The sequence below is a fragment of the Scleropages formosus genome, chromosome 2 (genome assembly GCF_900964775.1).
Source record: "Scleropages formosus chromosome 2, fSclFor1.1, whole genome shotgun sequence".
In the NCBI taxonomy this organism is placed as follows: Eukaryota; Metazoa; Chordata; class Actinopteri; order Osteoglossiformes; family Osteoglossidae; genus Scleropages; species Scleropages formosus.
In genome coordinates, this window is record NC_041807.1 from 20,810,312 (window position 1) to 20,825,482 (window position 15,171).

The window sequence follows — 15,171 nt, forward strand, 5'->3', positions numbered from 1 at the left end:
TACCGCTGTTTTCGCGAGAAGGGAAATCATTTCTTCTTTCGTTTTGATGAATTGCGGTTACAACTAAAACAGATTTTACTCAGTCTGCGTGCGTTTCATGACCTGCAGCATTTTTGTCGATGGACACAATAGAACTACAGACTACAGAAGTATAAACCACATATTATTACTATATAACTGAAATAGGACTACTGCAACTATTTAGATAATAATAATTACATACATAGTAGACTGTCACTACAGAATTATAAAGGCAAGAAAGACAAACGTGAAATTCACTTTCGTAGTCATTCAGACACTGTTAATTTATTTATATCAAGCACAGTATAACGCAAATTTCGATAGTTATTTCCCTCTTTTAGAACACCATGTGTACCTGCTGTTATAAAATAGTGCAAGTGTTGGATGAAATCTCAGCAATTTCACTTTCACTCATATCTGTCCTTCATAAGAAATACTGATGTCGCTACTCTGACAGTGTTCATCACATTGGACTTGACACACGTCTTTTTAAATTGTGGGACAGCATCACGAAATGAAGTGGATAAAATACAATCAAAAATGTTTTGTTTCAAGATTTGCCCCCACAGTTTTCTTTCCAGAAGGAGTTAGCTACAGTCAGAAAAGTAAAGGTATACTTCATATGAATCATGTTTACTAAGATCCAATCATGTAACACCTTACACTTGTATTCTGAATATATGGTATCATATTGTCATATTGTCATACATAGACAATATAGCCTGCAGAATTTAAACAAATTTTTTGTGGTCTTTTATTATAATGAAATTAAGTGTGCACTGTAAGCAGAAAACTGCAGTAATTTCTTTTACCTAGTGCGGTGCTTAGGGCTTTTCCTTTAAAATTTCAAGGTCATGGGTTTGAATCCCTGAGCAGAGTAATGTAGATAAGTGATACTGGGTTCAGCTGGACTCATAGTGACCACTGCATGATGTTTATGATCAGGGAGAGTATGGAAGTGGTTCACCATTGCCTTCATCCATGTGTGCCTTTAGCCACACCGGTATTACCCGCTGTGCTTCCAAGCAACACTTAAACACAGTACTGAGTGAATTACTCAAGTTAGAATACTCTACAGTATTATGCAAGTGAATAAATCAGTGTAAACTTGTTTTTATTGCACTTAGACAAAGGTAGCAGTTGAAATAAATATAAAGAAATATGCCTGCTTATCTACCAACATTTTTAGATACTCAGTGTCATGTGATACCCACAACACTTGTCACGGTATAATAAGACCTATTTTTAAACTGAGAGACATCAGTCCTAACAGTAGAGGATGACATATGAGTCCATTCCTGTGTGTGGCATGTCCTTGGTGTGGACCACTCACAGGCCCCCGTGCTCCCTGCAGTGCAGCGAGGAAACTGCTGCATCACTCCAGAGCTCTTTGAGGAACTAAGTGGCACCTCCACGCAGTGACCTTGGAGCCTTTGGCTCATTATGTAAATGCAGCTATTCACGAAACAAGAAAACCATAATAAACACACCATGTATTCCATTAAAAATTAAATAAACTCAAATAGCAGTGTGTGAGTTATGTGGGACAGCTGGTAGCCTAGTGGTTACAGCTGCTGCCTTAGGACCCAAAGGTCACAAGTTTAATCCTCACCTCTGGCTATAGTACCCTTGAGCAAGGTACTTACCCTAAATTGCCCTGTAAGAATTACCCACCTCTGTAAATGGGTAAGTGACTGTAGTAATTGTAAGTTGCCTTGTAGAAAAGCATCTGTTAAATGTGACAGAGTGTAATTACATAGATATAATTCTTGATATCCCATTAAACAGGTCATTACTGTATTGTGGGACATTAGGTGTTTAGGGGAATCAAGAATATTAGCAAAAGTTATCAATGGAGTCATACACAAATATTAGGGGGGTACATCAGGCTTCCCCCACAGCTGTGACTCTTTTAATATGAATGGAATGACATCCAGTGACACATCATTATTAATCGGTGGAAGGGAACGACGGCGCTTGAGTCGAACATTTATTTTTGCGGGAGTCTAGACTGCGTGATCCCTTCACATATGACACAAAACTCTCATTAGGTTACTGCGGCCGCAGATCATTTCTATTAATACATGTCCTTGTAATGGGAGTTCCTCAAGCCCAGAAGCGCCGTGGTAAACTGTGGGAAGAACATATCAGATGTAGTTAAAGGATCACTCATTTTCTTTTTCTGGTGCTGCTGGAGCTCCAGCCTCCTGCGAGTTTTACTACAAGTTTCACTGAGCTCCAGCCCCCTCGACTCGAATAGGAGAGGCTAAAAAAAGTCACCAATCCGGGCGGCATCGCAGGCCCCCAAAAGACTGGAAAAGCGCCTTCTCACTCTCTTATGGTCATGACAGAGGCATTCCTCGAGCGACGTCATTGCCACGGGGTCTTGCCCGGTGGGCGTCTCTGCCCTTTTTAAACCTGCCTCAGCCCTCCAGTCCATTCACTTAGAGAGAGAGCGACCCGCCCGGGTTCTGGAAGCCGCAGCCGTTCCGCGCGCCCTCCTGCTCCTGTTCCCCCCCACGTGTCGCCGCGCGTCCCCGTCAAAATCGGATCGCCGGGGAAAAAACGAAGTGTGCTGGAAATACAGCAATACTGCGTTGCACAGTGTTGTACTGAGGTCTAATCCTAACTGTCAATAGAGAGAAGCGAGTGTGTGTACGGAAGGGAAGGGAAGCGCTCCTCGTTTCCTTCTGCTCTGACTGTCACAACTTAAACTTAGTGACAAGCGCGGCGAAGCAGCGGCCGAAAAAGCCACTCGCTGACACTTGGCTCTCTCTCTCTCTCTCTCTCTCTCGTCTTGAGTGACGATCGCTCAGTCACCGCGACTGTCCGCGCCGAGGAACCACCATGAGCAACTCCGCGCACTACGACGAGCCTCCTGCGGAGCAGCAGCAGGGCGCCGAAGACACCCCGGACACGGAGAAGGACCTGGCCGAGGATGCGCCCTGGAAGAAGATCCAGCAGAACACGTTCACCAGGTGGTGCAACGAGCACCTCAAGTGCATCAGCAAGAACGTGACGGACCTGCAGAAGGACTTCGGCGACGGGCTCAAGCTCATCGCGCTGCTCGAGGTGTTGAGCCAGAAGAAGATGCACCGAAAGCACAACCCGAGACCGAACTTCAGGCAGATGAAGCTGGAGAACGTGTCGGTGGCGCTCGAGTTCCTGGACAGAGAGCACATCAAACTGGTGTCCATAGGTAGGTGCGCTGCCTGGAGACCTTAACTTAACTTAAGTTCTGGCCAGGGAAGGAGGAGAGGCGCGGCACGGGGACCCAGTTTCATCTTTAACTTTATTTCGGGTTAGGGGTTAGGGAAACAGAATTAACTCTTAGACTTAGACCCACCATGGTGCTCATCCTCCTCAAATAAACACCGGGGCTCACAATATTGGTATAATAATAATAATAATAATAATAATAATGCATATAGCTGGTAGCGTTGTGGTTCGGGTCCCAGCCTAGGTTCGATTCCCACCTACGGCTGTAGTACCTTTGAGCAAGTTGCTTACTCTAAAGTTGCTCCAGTAAAAAGTACCCACCAGCTGTATAAATGGGTAAATAATTGTTAGCCTGTGATAATTGTAACCTTAGCATTGTAAATGGCTTTGGAGAGAAGTGCACGCTAAGTGAATAAATGTATTATTTCTTTATTTATTTATTTATGAGTAGATGAATGAACAAATTATACAGAATATGCTATATGTTATAACATTCATTCATTCGTTCATTCATTTACACCCTCTGACCGCTTCTCCTGAGGGTGACGGTGGTCCGGAGCCTATCCTGGCATCACTGGGTGCAAGGCTTTGGGTGCACATACTGGAGGCTGTGCAATAAATTTCAATATATTCTACAAAAGTATAAGGGGGCGCGGTGGCACAGTGGGTTGGACCGGGTCCTGCTCTCCAGTGGGTCTGGGGTTTGAGTCCCGCTTGGGGTGCCTTGCGACGGACTGGCGTCCCGTCCTGGGTGTGTCCCCTCCAGCCTTACGCCCTGAGTTGCCGGGTTAGGCTCCGGTTCCCCGCGACCCCGTATGGGACAAGCGGTTCAGAAAATGTGTGTGTGTGTGTGTGTGTGTGTGTACAAAAGTATTATTCACAGTGTTGGATATTTTTTTTAACACGCGACAATATGAACTTGCTACTTGGTTTAGGAATGCTTCAGTTAAATGTTTTCGAAGATTTTTTCCAAAATTTTCCAGTTTTTTTTTTTTTTTAAAAAATCATTTTTTTCTTCACTTTGTTATTTCACAAATATCTGTTAGTAGCAGGGGCATCAAGGTACAAAACTTGCCACAGGTAGCACTCATGCCTCACAGTGCCTGGGCTATATAGTTGGATGTAGGTTCCAACCTGCATGTTCTGCCCATGTTCTTGTAGGTGTAATGCCACAGTCCATAGACGTGTGTAAGAATGTGTGTGTGTGTGTGTGTGTGTTACTGCCTTGTGAGGGACTGACGTCCTGTCCAGGGTGTACTCTGCCTCATGCCCTAGTCTTCTGGGATAGTCTCTGGGCCACCATGACCCTGTACGGGACAATTAGTGAAAATGGGAAAATATGCATTTGTGACGCAGCAAATGTGGTTCGTGCTCCCAGATCCATTCAAGCAGAATAGAAGTCTGCGACCAATCAATGGGTTGGGAACCCAGGACCCTTCCGAGGCTGCGCCGAGCAATGGTCAGGCAGTGCGACCCAATCCTGGGGAGATTGTTGAGTGATGGAAGGAACACTTTTTAATCAGGTTTTCCTATTGTTAAATTAAGAACAGAACAGCACTGGGTCCCAGCAACAAGGAGCCAGAAAGAAGGAGTACTTCGAGGAACTCCTCCACCCGATGGACATGTCCGATGTCTCCGGAAGACTAAAACCCATCACTGCTCCTGTGTGAATAACGCTATTAGTCCACACATGCTCAAGTATGAGTAATTTTGCAGATCTCCACTTACAGTCCAGTTTGCGACAGTTTAATTTAGGCAGATAAGTTTTTTATTAAAACAAGAGCACTTTTTAATCTGCACAGTTCTACTTTTAAGAGAAGTTGTATCATCCCAAGTTTGAATTGAAACGGGTTGTAATTATTAATAATTCCACGTACCATATTGTCCATAGTTGAGTTTAGTAGGGAGGCACAAGTGTGTTTGAGCAGCTTCTCAGTAACTTGGCTGCCAGTCGCGTTTGGTGGGCAAACATCCAATCAGTTCTTGGTGAAATGTTTGCATACAGTTGTGGGCACCTAAAGTGAAGGACTATAAAATGAATCGGTGAGGCAAGAGCATGTTAGAGGACACTAGTGCTGGGCGGTTCTTTCCAGAAGGACATCTGCTATGATTTTCTGGATGTGGCGCTGAGTGCTGGAAGAGGACTCCCCTTACCGCGCCAAGAAAGAGTCACATGGGCGACACAACTGTCATCAGTACGTGCCCTTTAAGAATTACTGCCCTCTACATTACTGCCATTGCACTGAGGTCCTGTCACACACACACACACACACACACACACACACACACACACACACACACACTCTCTTCCAAATTTATATATACTTTAAACTCCTGCCCTCCGAATCAGTGACCTCAGTTTTATATGCATTCCGCATTTAGCCTTTTTTTTTCTGCAAATTTTTGCTTTCTGTTTTTTTCTTAATGGGGGTGTGGTGGCGCAGTGGGTTGGACCAGGTCCTGCTCTCTGGTGGGTCTGGGGTTCAAGTCCCACTTGGGGTGCCTTGAAGTGGACTGGCGCCCTGTCCTGGGTGTGTCCCCAGCCTTGCACCCTGTGTTGTCGGGTTAGGCTCCGGCTCCCTGCGACCCCGCCTGGGAGAAGTGGTTTCAGATGGTGTGTGTGTGTTTTTCTTCAGTGAGTGTAGAGCTTGCCATCTTAGCTGACAGAGTTCTTTTGTTGAAACTATTATTTCTCTTATAAAAGGTTTTTTCACTATAACTCTACAGCAACATGAGCACAGCTGTACTACTTGTCCCTTTACTGGAATGTGTTCATCCAGCCATAGGAGACTTGAAGGCTGAACATCTTGACAGCCCACATTCCTGCTTTGGTGCACTTCTGACCGTTTGAGTTGCTCTTTCTTGGTTTACTTGTCGTGCCAGGTGTTCCACCAGTCTGAACGTGGCATCACCTTCAATCATACCGCAGGGTGCCATTGTAAGTCTAAGTTCAAGAAGCTTCTCGGGATTTAGTCATGTTCTAGTTTAGTCACCAGTGTAGTAGGTGGTTGCTGTGGTTTTCTTAGTCAAATATTTGTATTGTAACTTCTTGCAGACATACAGCCTGGAGGCCACAGATGACTAGTGAGGAAGGTCATGGACCTGAATCCAGGTCCTCACTACAGGGTGTATGTTTAGCAGTGCACTCTGGGGGTTTGGGTTGTTCCATATAAGCTGTTGTAGATTTGGTGCTGCAGCAAAGGGGCTGTTCTTTAAAGTACAACATGTGCAACAGTGTGGATAAGGGGGCAGCAGCAGTGGTTTTCTGTGCACCTAATCCTCTAATTTCTCTAAGGAGGAAAAGCACAGCTGTTCATCAGTACACTAACAATACACAACTAAGGGCAATTGTTCCAACGTGTTTTTCGGAAAGTCGTAGACAGTTTCTGGAGCAGTGAGGCGCTTGCGTGAACTGTCCCTGTCATAGAGTGAGGATTCAAAGGACTCAGTTCACTGAGGTTTTTTCTGGGATTCAAAGGGGCAAAGGGCAGATGCATGCAGGTACAACGCTTAACACATTCACAGAGCCGTGGACAGCAGCACAAACAGCCGAAACCAGTGGACACCCTGAAAATATATACTAACAAATGTGAACATTAGTATTAGTACTTGTAATTACTGCAAATGATACGTTTTGGCAACTGCCCTTTAATGGCATTCAATAAATCCCTACTTTTGTCCAAATTCTGGCTATTTTTAGGATTGTGGATTTTCGTGATTTATTTGACTGATTATTTTTCATTCTGAGAGCTTCATGGAGATACTCGATTCATTAACCTCTACATTATTTTTGTTCAGCTGCTTTGCTAACCAATTTTTCCTCATTTCCTCATTTCCGCAGTGAATTCTTACTGTGGAACCCCATATTACGCATGAGCAGCAACTTTTAGGTCATAGCTTTAAGTCCTTAATCACCATGCTACCAAACTTTTCTGGCATTTAACTTTAATTTTCCCCACATTGACTTTTTAAATATTTTGTCTTTTGTCTATTTAAGACTTAGTTTCTTCTGTATTCCCTCTAACAGTGCTGAATCTTGCTAGATTGTCCTGTGGACAAAGAAATACTTTATGGTCCTGCAAAAGAGTAACCGGAGTGAATATTTCATTGTGATGTTCTCTTTCCTTCTGTGGATGCAGATAGTAAGGCCATTGTAGACGGGAACTTGAAGCTGATCCTGGGGCTCATCTGGACACTGATTCTGCACTATTCCATCTCCATGCCCATGTGGGAGGATGAGGATGATGAGGAAGCAAAGAAGTTGACCCCCAAACAGAGACTTCTTGGCTGGATCCAGAACAAAGTCCCACAGCTGCCCATCAACAACTTCAACCGGGACTGGAGGGACGGCAAGGCCCTGGGTGCACTCGTGGACAACTGTGCCCCTGGTGAGGACTGATGTTGAGTCCGTCAGCAGTTGTGTCAGAACATCCAGCAGTTCACACCAACTACATCGCACCTCCGTTCACTTTCTGAGAGCTGAGATATTCTTTAAAGCCGATCTTATTTCTTGGTGTGAGGTGATCAGCCCTGTGCTGATGGTCTTTGGTGCCATTGTGATCTCAGTTAAATGCGCTGATGATGGTACGTCTGCAGTGAGGACTCATAAATGAGTTTTCCACGTAAGAAGATTAGTATGTCAACGGGAGGGCTGTTATTGGTCCGTTCACATGAGGTGACTAGAAAGTCTGCTAGTGAGCCGAGTTGTTCTTGTCCTCTGTGGCCACCACTGATATAGAGTAGCTGACGGCTCAGTAATTAGATAGGGGCCCTTGGGGCCAAACGTCTAGTCAACACAAAGATAATTGTTTCAATGGGGTGAGCAGGCCGCAGGGCTACTGGAGCCTTTGCTGGGTTCAACCAAGGCAGCTGGAGCAGATAGAATGAAGCCCTCTAGGGGCTATGTCATACCTCCAAACTCAGGTGTTTTTCTTCTTAGTGGCTCGTAGCCAAGCCCCAGTTCTGGAGCAGGTTTTGTTTGAATAGATGAAGATGTGGATATATCTGACTGAAACAGGTGCACAGAGATTTCCCTTGACCTCCTGTAAAATGCACAAATATTAAGCTCATATTCAAATGGCCGCTAAGTGTTTTTCATAAGGGAATTCCTTTATTAGATTTTTAGTATTCAGCTAAATAAAATCTGGCTACCTAACTGTACACAACGAGGGGCCCAGGACAAACACACAAACATACATGCAAACAATCCAGAAACCCAGAGGATGCCAAATAAACTAAAATAGACCATTTTATTGCTGACACATTCGATACATTTTATTTTTAGTCAGAACTCTTCTAAGAGACACAGAGACACATAGAGCGGAGTATTGTCAGTGTAAAAATGGAAGCTAATAGTATTGTTATTATTGCACATTATTCCTGCATTTTGAGAAGCCAGAAATGGAAATCCATAACCAGTGCTCAGGATCATATTTTTCCAGTCATATTTAGGCATGACTCAAATGGCATGCTCTTTTTTGGATATCAACGCTGTCTGATATTATGTCAGCGATGTACCATTCGCGGCTTGTTGTGGGGGCAGAAGTGGTCACATGGGTAGGATTTAGGGACTGATAAAAGTTAAGACTATAAGTGCTAATCTTATGGGTGGTGAACCAAGGCTGAGCAAGAGCTCCAGTGCTAATTATATGTGACCAAACGGGCTTCCCTGCTTTTTGCAGGTCTATGTCCAGACTGGGAAGAGTGGGACCCCAAGCAGCCTGTGGATAATGCCACGGAGGCAATGAAGCAGGCTGATGACTGGCTTGGTGTGCCACAGGTAATGTCCTCACCTGGAGGAGGCCCACTGTTGTACTGATGGTTCAGATTTGTGGAACTCAGCTGAGCACTCTCTAATTCTTAATCCCAGCAGGGACTGATACCGTCATCAACATGAAAAGTACTTATACATGCAAAGTCAAAGAACAGCTACAAAAAATTTACTTTACCACCTGTGTGTCTGAACAGGTTATTTAAAATACACATTGCAGAAAATGGAAACCCTGGGAAAAGTTTTCAAAGTCAGCTGGCTTGCTTTTGCAGGCCTATATCATTAGTTCATTGGGCCAGCAGTGTTATTCTCCTGTTATGCAGCAACTAGTTGAGTTACCTGTTGTTTCCCAAGGCAGAAAATGGAAAGGTAAAAAAAAAAAAAAACTGTTAACAGTATTATCCATAAATTTGCTGCATTTTCTATTTAGTATTTTTAGTGCTGGAAAGGTTCTTCTTTTTTTCCATTTTAAAATGCATGATGACTCCAGGCTCAAACCAGGTGTCTTCAATGTTTGACCCTGAGCTTTGTTCATATGGTACAACTAACTATAAAAGGGAACTGCATGCACTTAATGCAGAGTGGAAGATCACATGGAATGATTGGAATGTTCCACAGACTATTGATGCTTCAGTCATATTGATCAAGTTTCTTGAATTGGATCCCGCAGGTTATTGCACCCGAAGAGATTGTGGATCCAGATGTAGATGAGCACTCTGTGATGACCTACCTGTCTCAGTTCCCCAAAGCCAAATTGAAGCCCGGGGCTCCAGTGCGCCCCAGACAGCCAGATCCTAAGAAGGTCAAGGCCTATGGGAAAGGTGAGCTTTCATTGTTGTCACAGACCTTGCATTTCAAGAGACCTCTAAGTGTGAGGTTAGTTCTCCTGGTGTGGATTTTACTTGTACACACTATATGCACTGCGCTCTGTGGCCAGAGGATAAGCTCTGAAATGGAACAGCACTGAAATTGTTTTATCTTCCCATCAGTGTCTCTCAGTTGATGTTCCACAGGGCTCGATACTCGGTCCTTTAATCCTAGCTCTTCTCTTTTCACCCTGCAGACTTATCCTCCTATGTAGTATTTTCCATCTTTGATTAGGTAACTGTTCTTTTTGTCCAGGGATCGAGCCAAAAGGAAACGTGGTGTTAAAGCCAGCCACGTTCACAGTGGAGACCATGGATGCAGGTCTGGGAGAAGTCCTTGTTTATGTGGAGGACCCTGAAGGACACACAGAGGAGGTATGGGAAACGTGATCATAAATTAAACAAACTCCTTTTCAGAGCTTTCAGCAGGCAAATGTTGAACAACATTTTACACTGTGTACGTTACAGTAAATTCTTCAAAAGTGAAAAATGAACAATTGGAAAGGATCTAATTAGTCTCTGGATTCCTAAAAATGTGCACCCTTTGCTGTAATACTTTTATACATTTAGATAGCATGTTTCAATAGCACCTCGTGTACTCAAATTTTCGACTGTACTGTATTTTCACTGGTTCCTCATAACATCGATATGAGTTTTTGAAGATACAGACATTTTGTATCTTTAAAATGCGATACAGTTGTTTTGTATCTTACATTGAATCCTTGCGTTAGGAATCTTCAAAGATGATGAAGATGAGCTGTTGAGAGCGGAATCAATAAAAAGTTAAAATTAAATTTTTAATGAATTATACGTTTATCTTAGTTTTTCAACATAATGTAATGTGAATAAATTGAGGGACCTTTGTATTATTAAGATTTCTTTTAACAAATTTTCCATTCATAAAGCAAAAGCTTTATTTTCACTCACTTAAAATTATTTTTCATTTTGATGGAGCTTTAACTTGGGCAGTTTGGTGGCATAGTGATTACCACCCCTAGTTAGTGATTCTCCTTCATTTAGATGCATTAACTTTTATATTTTATTTACAGGCTAAAGTTATTGCCAACAATGACAAGAAAAGGACATACACTGTCACCTACGTGCCGAAGGTGGAAGGCCCTCACAAGGTATACTTTTATGATGATAGTAAGCAGAAACTATTAGCCACTGACTGACTGTCCTCCCCCCCCAAGTGTTGAGTATGTATGCACTAAACGCCACTGTTTTGTTGTCTGATTATCTGTGACGCTCTAAAAATGCTCATGTTTTTTTTTCAGGTGAAGGTTCTCTTTGCAGGACTGGACATTAATAAAAGCCCCTTCAATGTCCATGTGTCCAAAGTGTCTGGAGATGCCAGCAAAGTGCAGGCTCAAGGACCAGGGTTGGAACCTGTGGGCAACACTGTCAACAAACCCACTTACTTTGACATCTACACTACAGGTAAGTTCTCTGAAAGGTCTGACTCTGGTTAGTTTTAAAACTTGTGTTTTATACATCTACATTTTACATTTAGGACAGGATAGGACAGGATAGGAGAGGATCAAATGGGATCGGGGAGCAGATACAGTGATGGTGTTGAAGGCCATAGCCAGAAAAAAAAAATTAATCTCTTGAAATCATTGTGACACCAAATCTTTGTTTGTGCCAATAAAGAAGAAACAGCAGTGTGTCCCTTTGGGTTCTTCCGGCTGTAGGTAAATGTAGTAGGTGTGTGTTTCTTTTGGACCTGTTACTCTGTTGATTGCTCTGTTAAGGCAGTTAGTGCCATTCAGCATGTAAATGTTGTTACATGTAACATGTAACTCTCCACATAGATAATGGTTGTAATTCTGGTTCGATGTTTTATGTCTCTTTGTGCAGGGGCTGGGGAGGGTGATGTGGGTGTTGTCATCACGGACCCTGCTGGTAAGGCGGACACGGTGAAACCCTTGCTGGAGAAGAAAGGTGATGGTGTTTTCCGCTGCACATATCGGCCCATGCAGGAGGGACCCCACTCCGTCCACGTCACATTCGCTGGCAAGCCGATCCCTAAGAGCCCCTTCCCCGTCAGCATCTCAAAAGGTAAATCTGAGAACCTCTACAGTCAGTCAGTTATAAGGCTGTTTCTGGCTTTACCATCACAGCTTTTGATTGAAACCCAGCTTTTATAATGTAGTGAATTTATTTCCCATTGACAGAACTCTGTTGTATAAGTGGTCCAAGCACCAGGATGAGCGCTCGAGACAGCTGTGTGCACATAATGTTTGTTGTGCCCCTGCAGCCAGCGATGCCAAGGCTTGCCATGCATCAGGAAGAGGCCTCCAGCCAAGGGGACTGCGAGTGAAGGAGGTGGCTGATTTCAAGGTGTTCACCAAAGGAGCGGGCAGCGCGGAGCTCAAGGTGGTGGTGAAGGGGCCCAGTAAGTGTGCCGTGCACTTCCAGCCTGTTGCCAAGCTTGTAGGTGCTGCTGTGGCGTGTGTGAGAGGTGCCATCTCCCTCTGTGTCTCCTTGCAGAAGGCGGAGAGGAGCCGGTTAACGTGCGGGAGGTGGGAGATGGAGTCTTTCATTGTGATTATTTCCCCACCGTACCTGGGAAATACACCGTCTCCATCACCTGGGGGGGTAAAGCCATTCAACGCAGGTGAGGGTACAGCAGAGTGCATCGCATATGATGGGCACTACCACCTCATATTGACAGAGCAGCGTGAGAATGTGCAGCAAAACTTCCGGTAGAAATAGTGTTAGGAGGTGGAGTCAAATCAAAAAGCGTCACTAATTACAAATTCCACCAGTGAATGATGCCTGTTTTTCTGATTTGGCTTTTTTATGCTTTAATTGAACTGAACAGTTGTGACAAACTGAGTGAACTGGCAGTGGTCATGTCTCATTCACTGCTTGAACCTTCATTAGTCAGAAACATAAGAAAATTATTTCTAATTAAAACAAAACATTCTTGTTCAATATTTACAGGGATTGTCAATAAATGGTTCCGTACCAAATGATACTGTCAGATTAGAAGCTGCAGGTTTTGAAGTTGAAGAGGGATATTGTGATCAGTGTGCGTGTGTCTGTGTATGTGTGTGTGCGTGTGTGTGTACATGCAGTCCCTTCGAAGTTATCGTCGGTAAGCCTGCAGGACCTCAGAAGGTCCGAGCTTGGGGTCCTGGGCTGGAGACTGGAGTGGTGGGCAAGTCCGCTGATTTTGTGGTGGAGGCCATCGGAAGAGATGCGGGAACTCTGGGTAAGTGACAACAAGCTGCGGTTGTGCCTACTCAGGAGATTGGGTGGCGGTACTCGGGGGAAAGCTGTGGGTTTACAGCGATGTTCTGACACCCCGTGCATGTTTGTCTGTGGGCGGGCAGGCTTCTCCATCGAGGGCCCGTCCCAAGCCAGGATCGAATGCGATGACAAGGGTGACGGTTCCTGGGATGTGCGTTACTGGCCCACGGAGCCGGGCGACTATGCTGTGCATGTCATTTGTGACCATGAGGACATTAAGGACAGCCCTTTTATAGCCCACATCCTCCCTGCTGACAAGAATGTGTTCCCAGAGAAGGTCAGCCATACCCATTTTTCGTTACGCTCCCATACCGTGCCTCCTCCATACTTCCCTTAACGTACGTGAAGAAAGCAGGTCACACACTTGTCTTTGTTCTTCCACTCCCATAAAGGTAAAGGCCTTTGGTCCAGGCCTGGAGCCCAGCGGCTGCATTGTTAACAGGCCAGCAGAATTCATTGTTGACTCCCGGGGAGGTGGGGAAGGCCAGCTCAAGATCTATATCCAGGTACTGTGAACATGAATGAAGGTGTTGAGAACTTCACCTTGGTCTGAGGTCATTGTTGAGTCAAAATGCTATATCATGGACACAGTGAGTACATGCACCATTAAAATTAATGATGCATATAAAAGATGTAGGAAAATGTTACATTTTGGGATTGTAATTTGTCATTTTGAACGGAGTGTAATGTCGGAATGATGTCTGTGATCTGCAGGATGCTGATGGCCTCACCATTGACGTCCAGATCACGGACAAAGGAGACGGCACGTTCACGTGTGTCTATGTTCCAACGAAGCCTATTAAACACACGGTGGTCATCACCTGGGGGGACACCAGCATTCCGAACAGCCCCTTCAGGGTGAGAGACCAACGCCAGAGGGGCATGACAGGCTCTCATTAGAACCCTTGCATTGTCGTAGGGTAGCCCTGCAATCTGTTGAGGCCAATGATTAAAGACACGGACTGTACAGCAGAACTGGAAAAATTATTTGCATTTAGCTGATGCTTTTCTCCAAAGTGACTTACAATGTTAAGGTCACAATTATTTACCCATGTATACAGCGGGGTAATTTTTACTGGAGCAATTCAGGGTAAAAAAGTTATGAAAGGAAAGTTGGAGACAGACAAAAACAAAGAGGAAAAAATGGGAAAAAAACTCCTGGAAGAGGGCTTTGGTCTGTATTACAGTGGCCTGTACGGGGAATATTTATGTCTAACCAAGAAGGGAAGTTCATTTAGTCCATGAGCATATGGGGGGCATAATTCTCCATCAGTGTGAACGTTGAAACAAATGAAAATTATAACAGAGCAAAGCAAAGGAGGGTTTGCTTGCAGTATTATGAGCTGTACCACTCTTCAGGTGGCCATTGGGGAGGGCAGTTACCCAGCCAAGGTCAAAGTGTACGGTCCAGGTGTGCAGAAGACCGGACTGAAGGCAAACGAGCCCACGTACTTCACCGTAGACTGCAGTGAAGCTGGAAGAGGTAAGAGAATTTTCACAGGTCATGGTCACACTCCTCATACTAGTCCGTCCAAAACAATAAGAACATCTCAACTGTACATGAGTTCATGATTTCTCATAACCATGTCCCACAATGTTTGTTTGCACTTTACAGGTGATGTCAGCATTGGAATCAAGTGTGCCCCTGGTGTTGTGGGTCCATCTGAAGTGGACATTGACTTTGACATCGTCAAAAATGATAATGACACATTCACAGTGAAATACGTTCCTCCAGGGCCTGGTCTCCACACGGTCATGGTGCTGTTTGCTGACCAGGTGAGGTGGCACAGAACAGTACCACTGTCTCCGTAAGCAGTGCCTGGGACTCTGTGCCAACTGCAGCAAAGTAGCATGGTCATGAAATATTGGCTTATAAAGAAGCGGTTACGATCTATTTCACTCGTTTCTTTAGGAAATCTCCACGAGCCCTTTCCACGTCAATGTGGAACCATCCCACAATGCCGCCAAAGTGAGGGCTGAGGGTCCTGGCCTTAGTAAGACAGGTAAGGCTTGGTTTCTTACATGTCTTAGTGGTAC

General features: G+C 44.5%; 1 protein-coding gene across 1 annotated transcript in view; it reads left to right on the top strand.

Annotated features, from left to right (window-relative positions):
* The first annotated feature begins 2,457 nt into the window (after window positions 1–2,457).
* The window catches only part of LOC108931558 (filamin-C-like), a 33,276-nt gene continuing 20,562 nt past the window's right edge, over window positions 2,458–15,171 (top strand). The window contains exons 1-17 of the mRNA XM_018747401.2: window positions 2,458–3,220; window positions 7,380–7,628; window positions 8,922–9,019; window positions 9,681–9,831; window positions 10,133–10,251; window positions 10,926–11,003; window positions 11,154–11,316; window positions 11,737–11,937; window positions 12,137–12,274; window positions 12,370–12,496; window positions 12,960–13,096; window positions 13,218–13,411; window positions 13,527–13,640; window positions 13,849–13,992; window positions 14,494–14,617; window positions 14,750–14,910; window positions 15,047–15,137. Of these exons, the coding sequence (XP_018602917.1) occupies window positions 2,869–3,220; window positions 7,380–7,628; window positions 8,922–9,019; window positions 9,681–9,831; window positions 10,133–10,251; window positions 10,926–11,003; window positions 11,154–11,316; window positions 11,737–11,937; window positions 12,137–12,274; window positions 12,370–12,496; window positions 12,960–13,096; window positions 13,218–13,411; window positions 13,527–13,640; window positions 13,849–13,992; window positions 14,494–14,617; window positions 14,750–14,910; window positions 15,047–15,137 (2,641 nt within the window). The 5' untranslated portion in view covers window positions 2,458–2,868. The remainder of the gene's footprint in view (window positions 3,221–7,379; window positions 7,629–8,921; window positions 9,020–9,680; window positions 9,832–10,132; window positions 10,252–10,925; window positions 11,004–11,153; window positions 11,317–11,736; window positions 11,938–12,136; window positions 12,275–12,369; window positions 12,497–12,959; window positions 13,097–13,217; window positions 13,412–13,526; window positions 13,641–13,848; window positions 13,993–14,493; window positions 14,618–14,749; window positions 14,911–15,046; window positions 15,138–15,171) is intronic.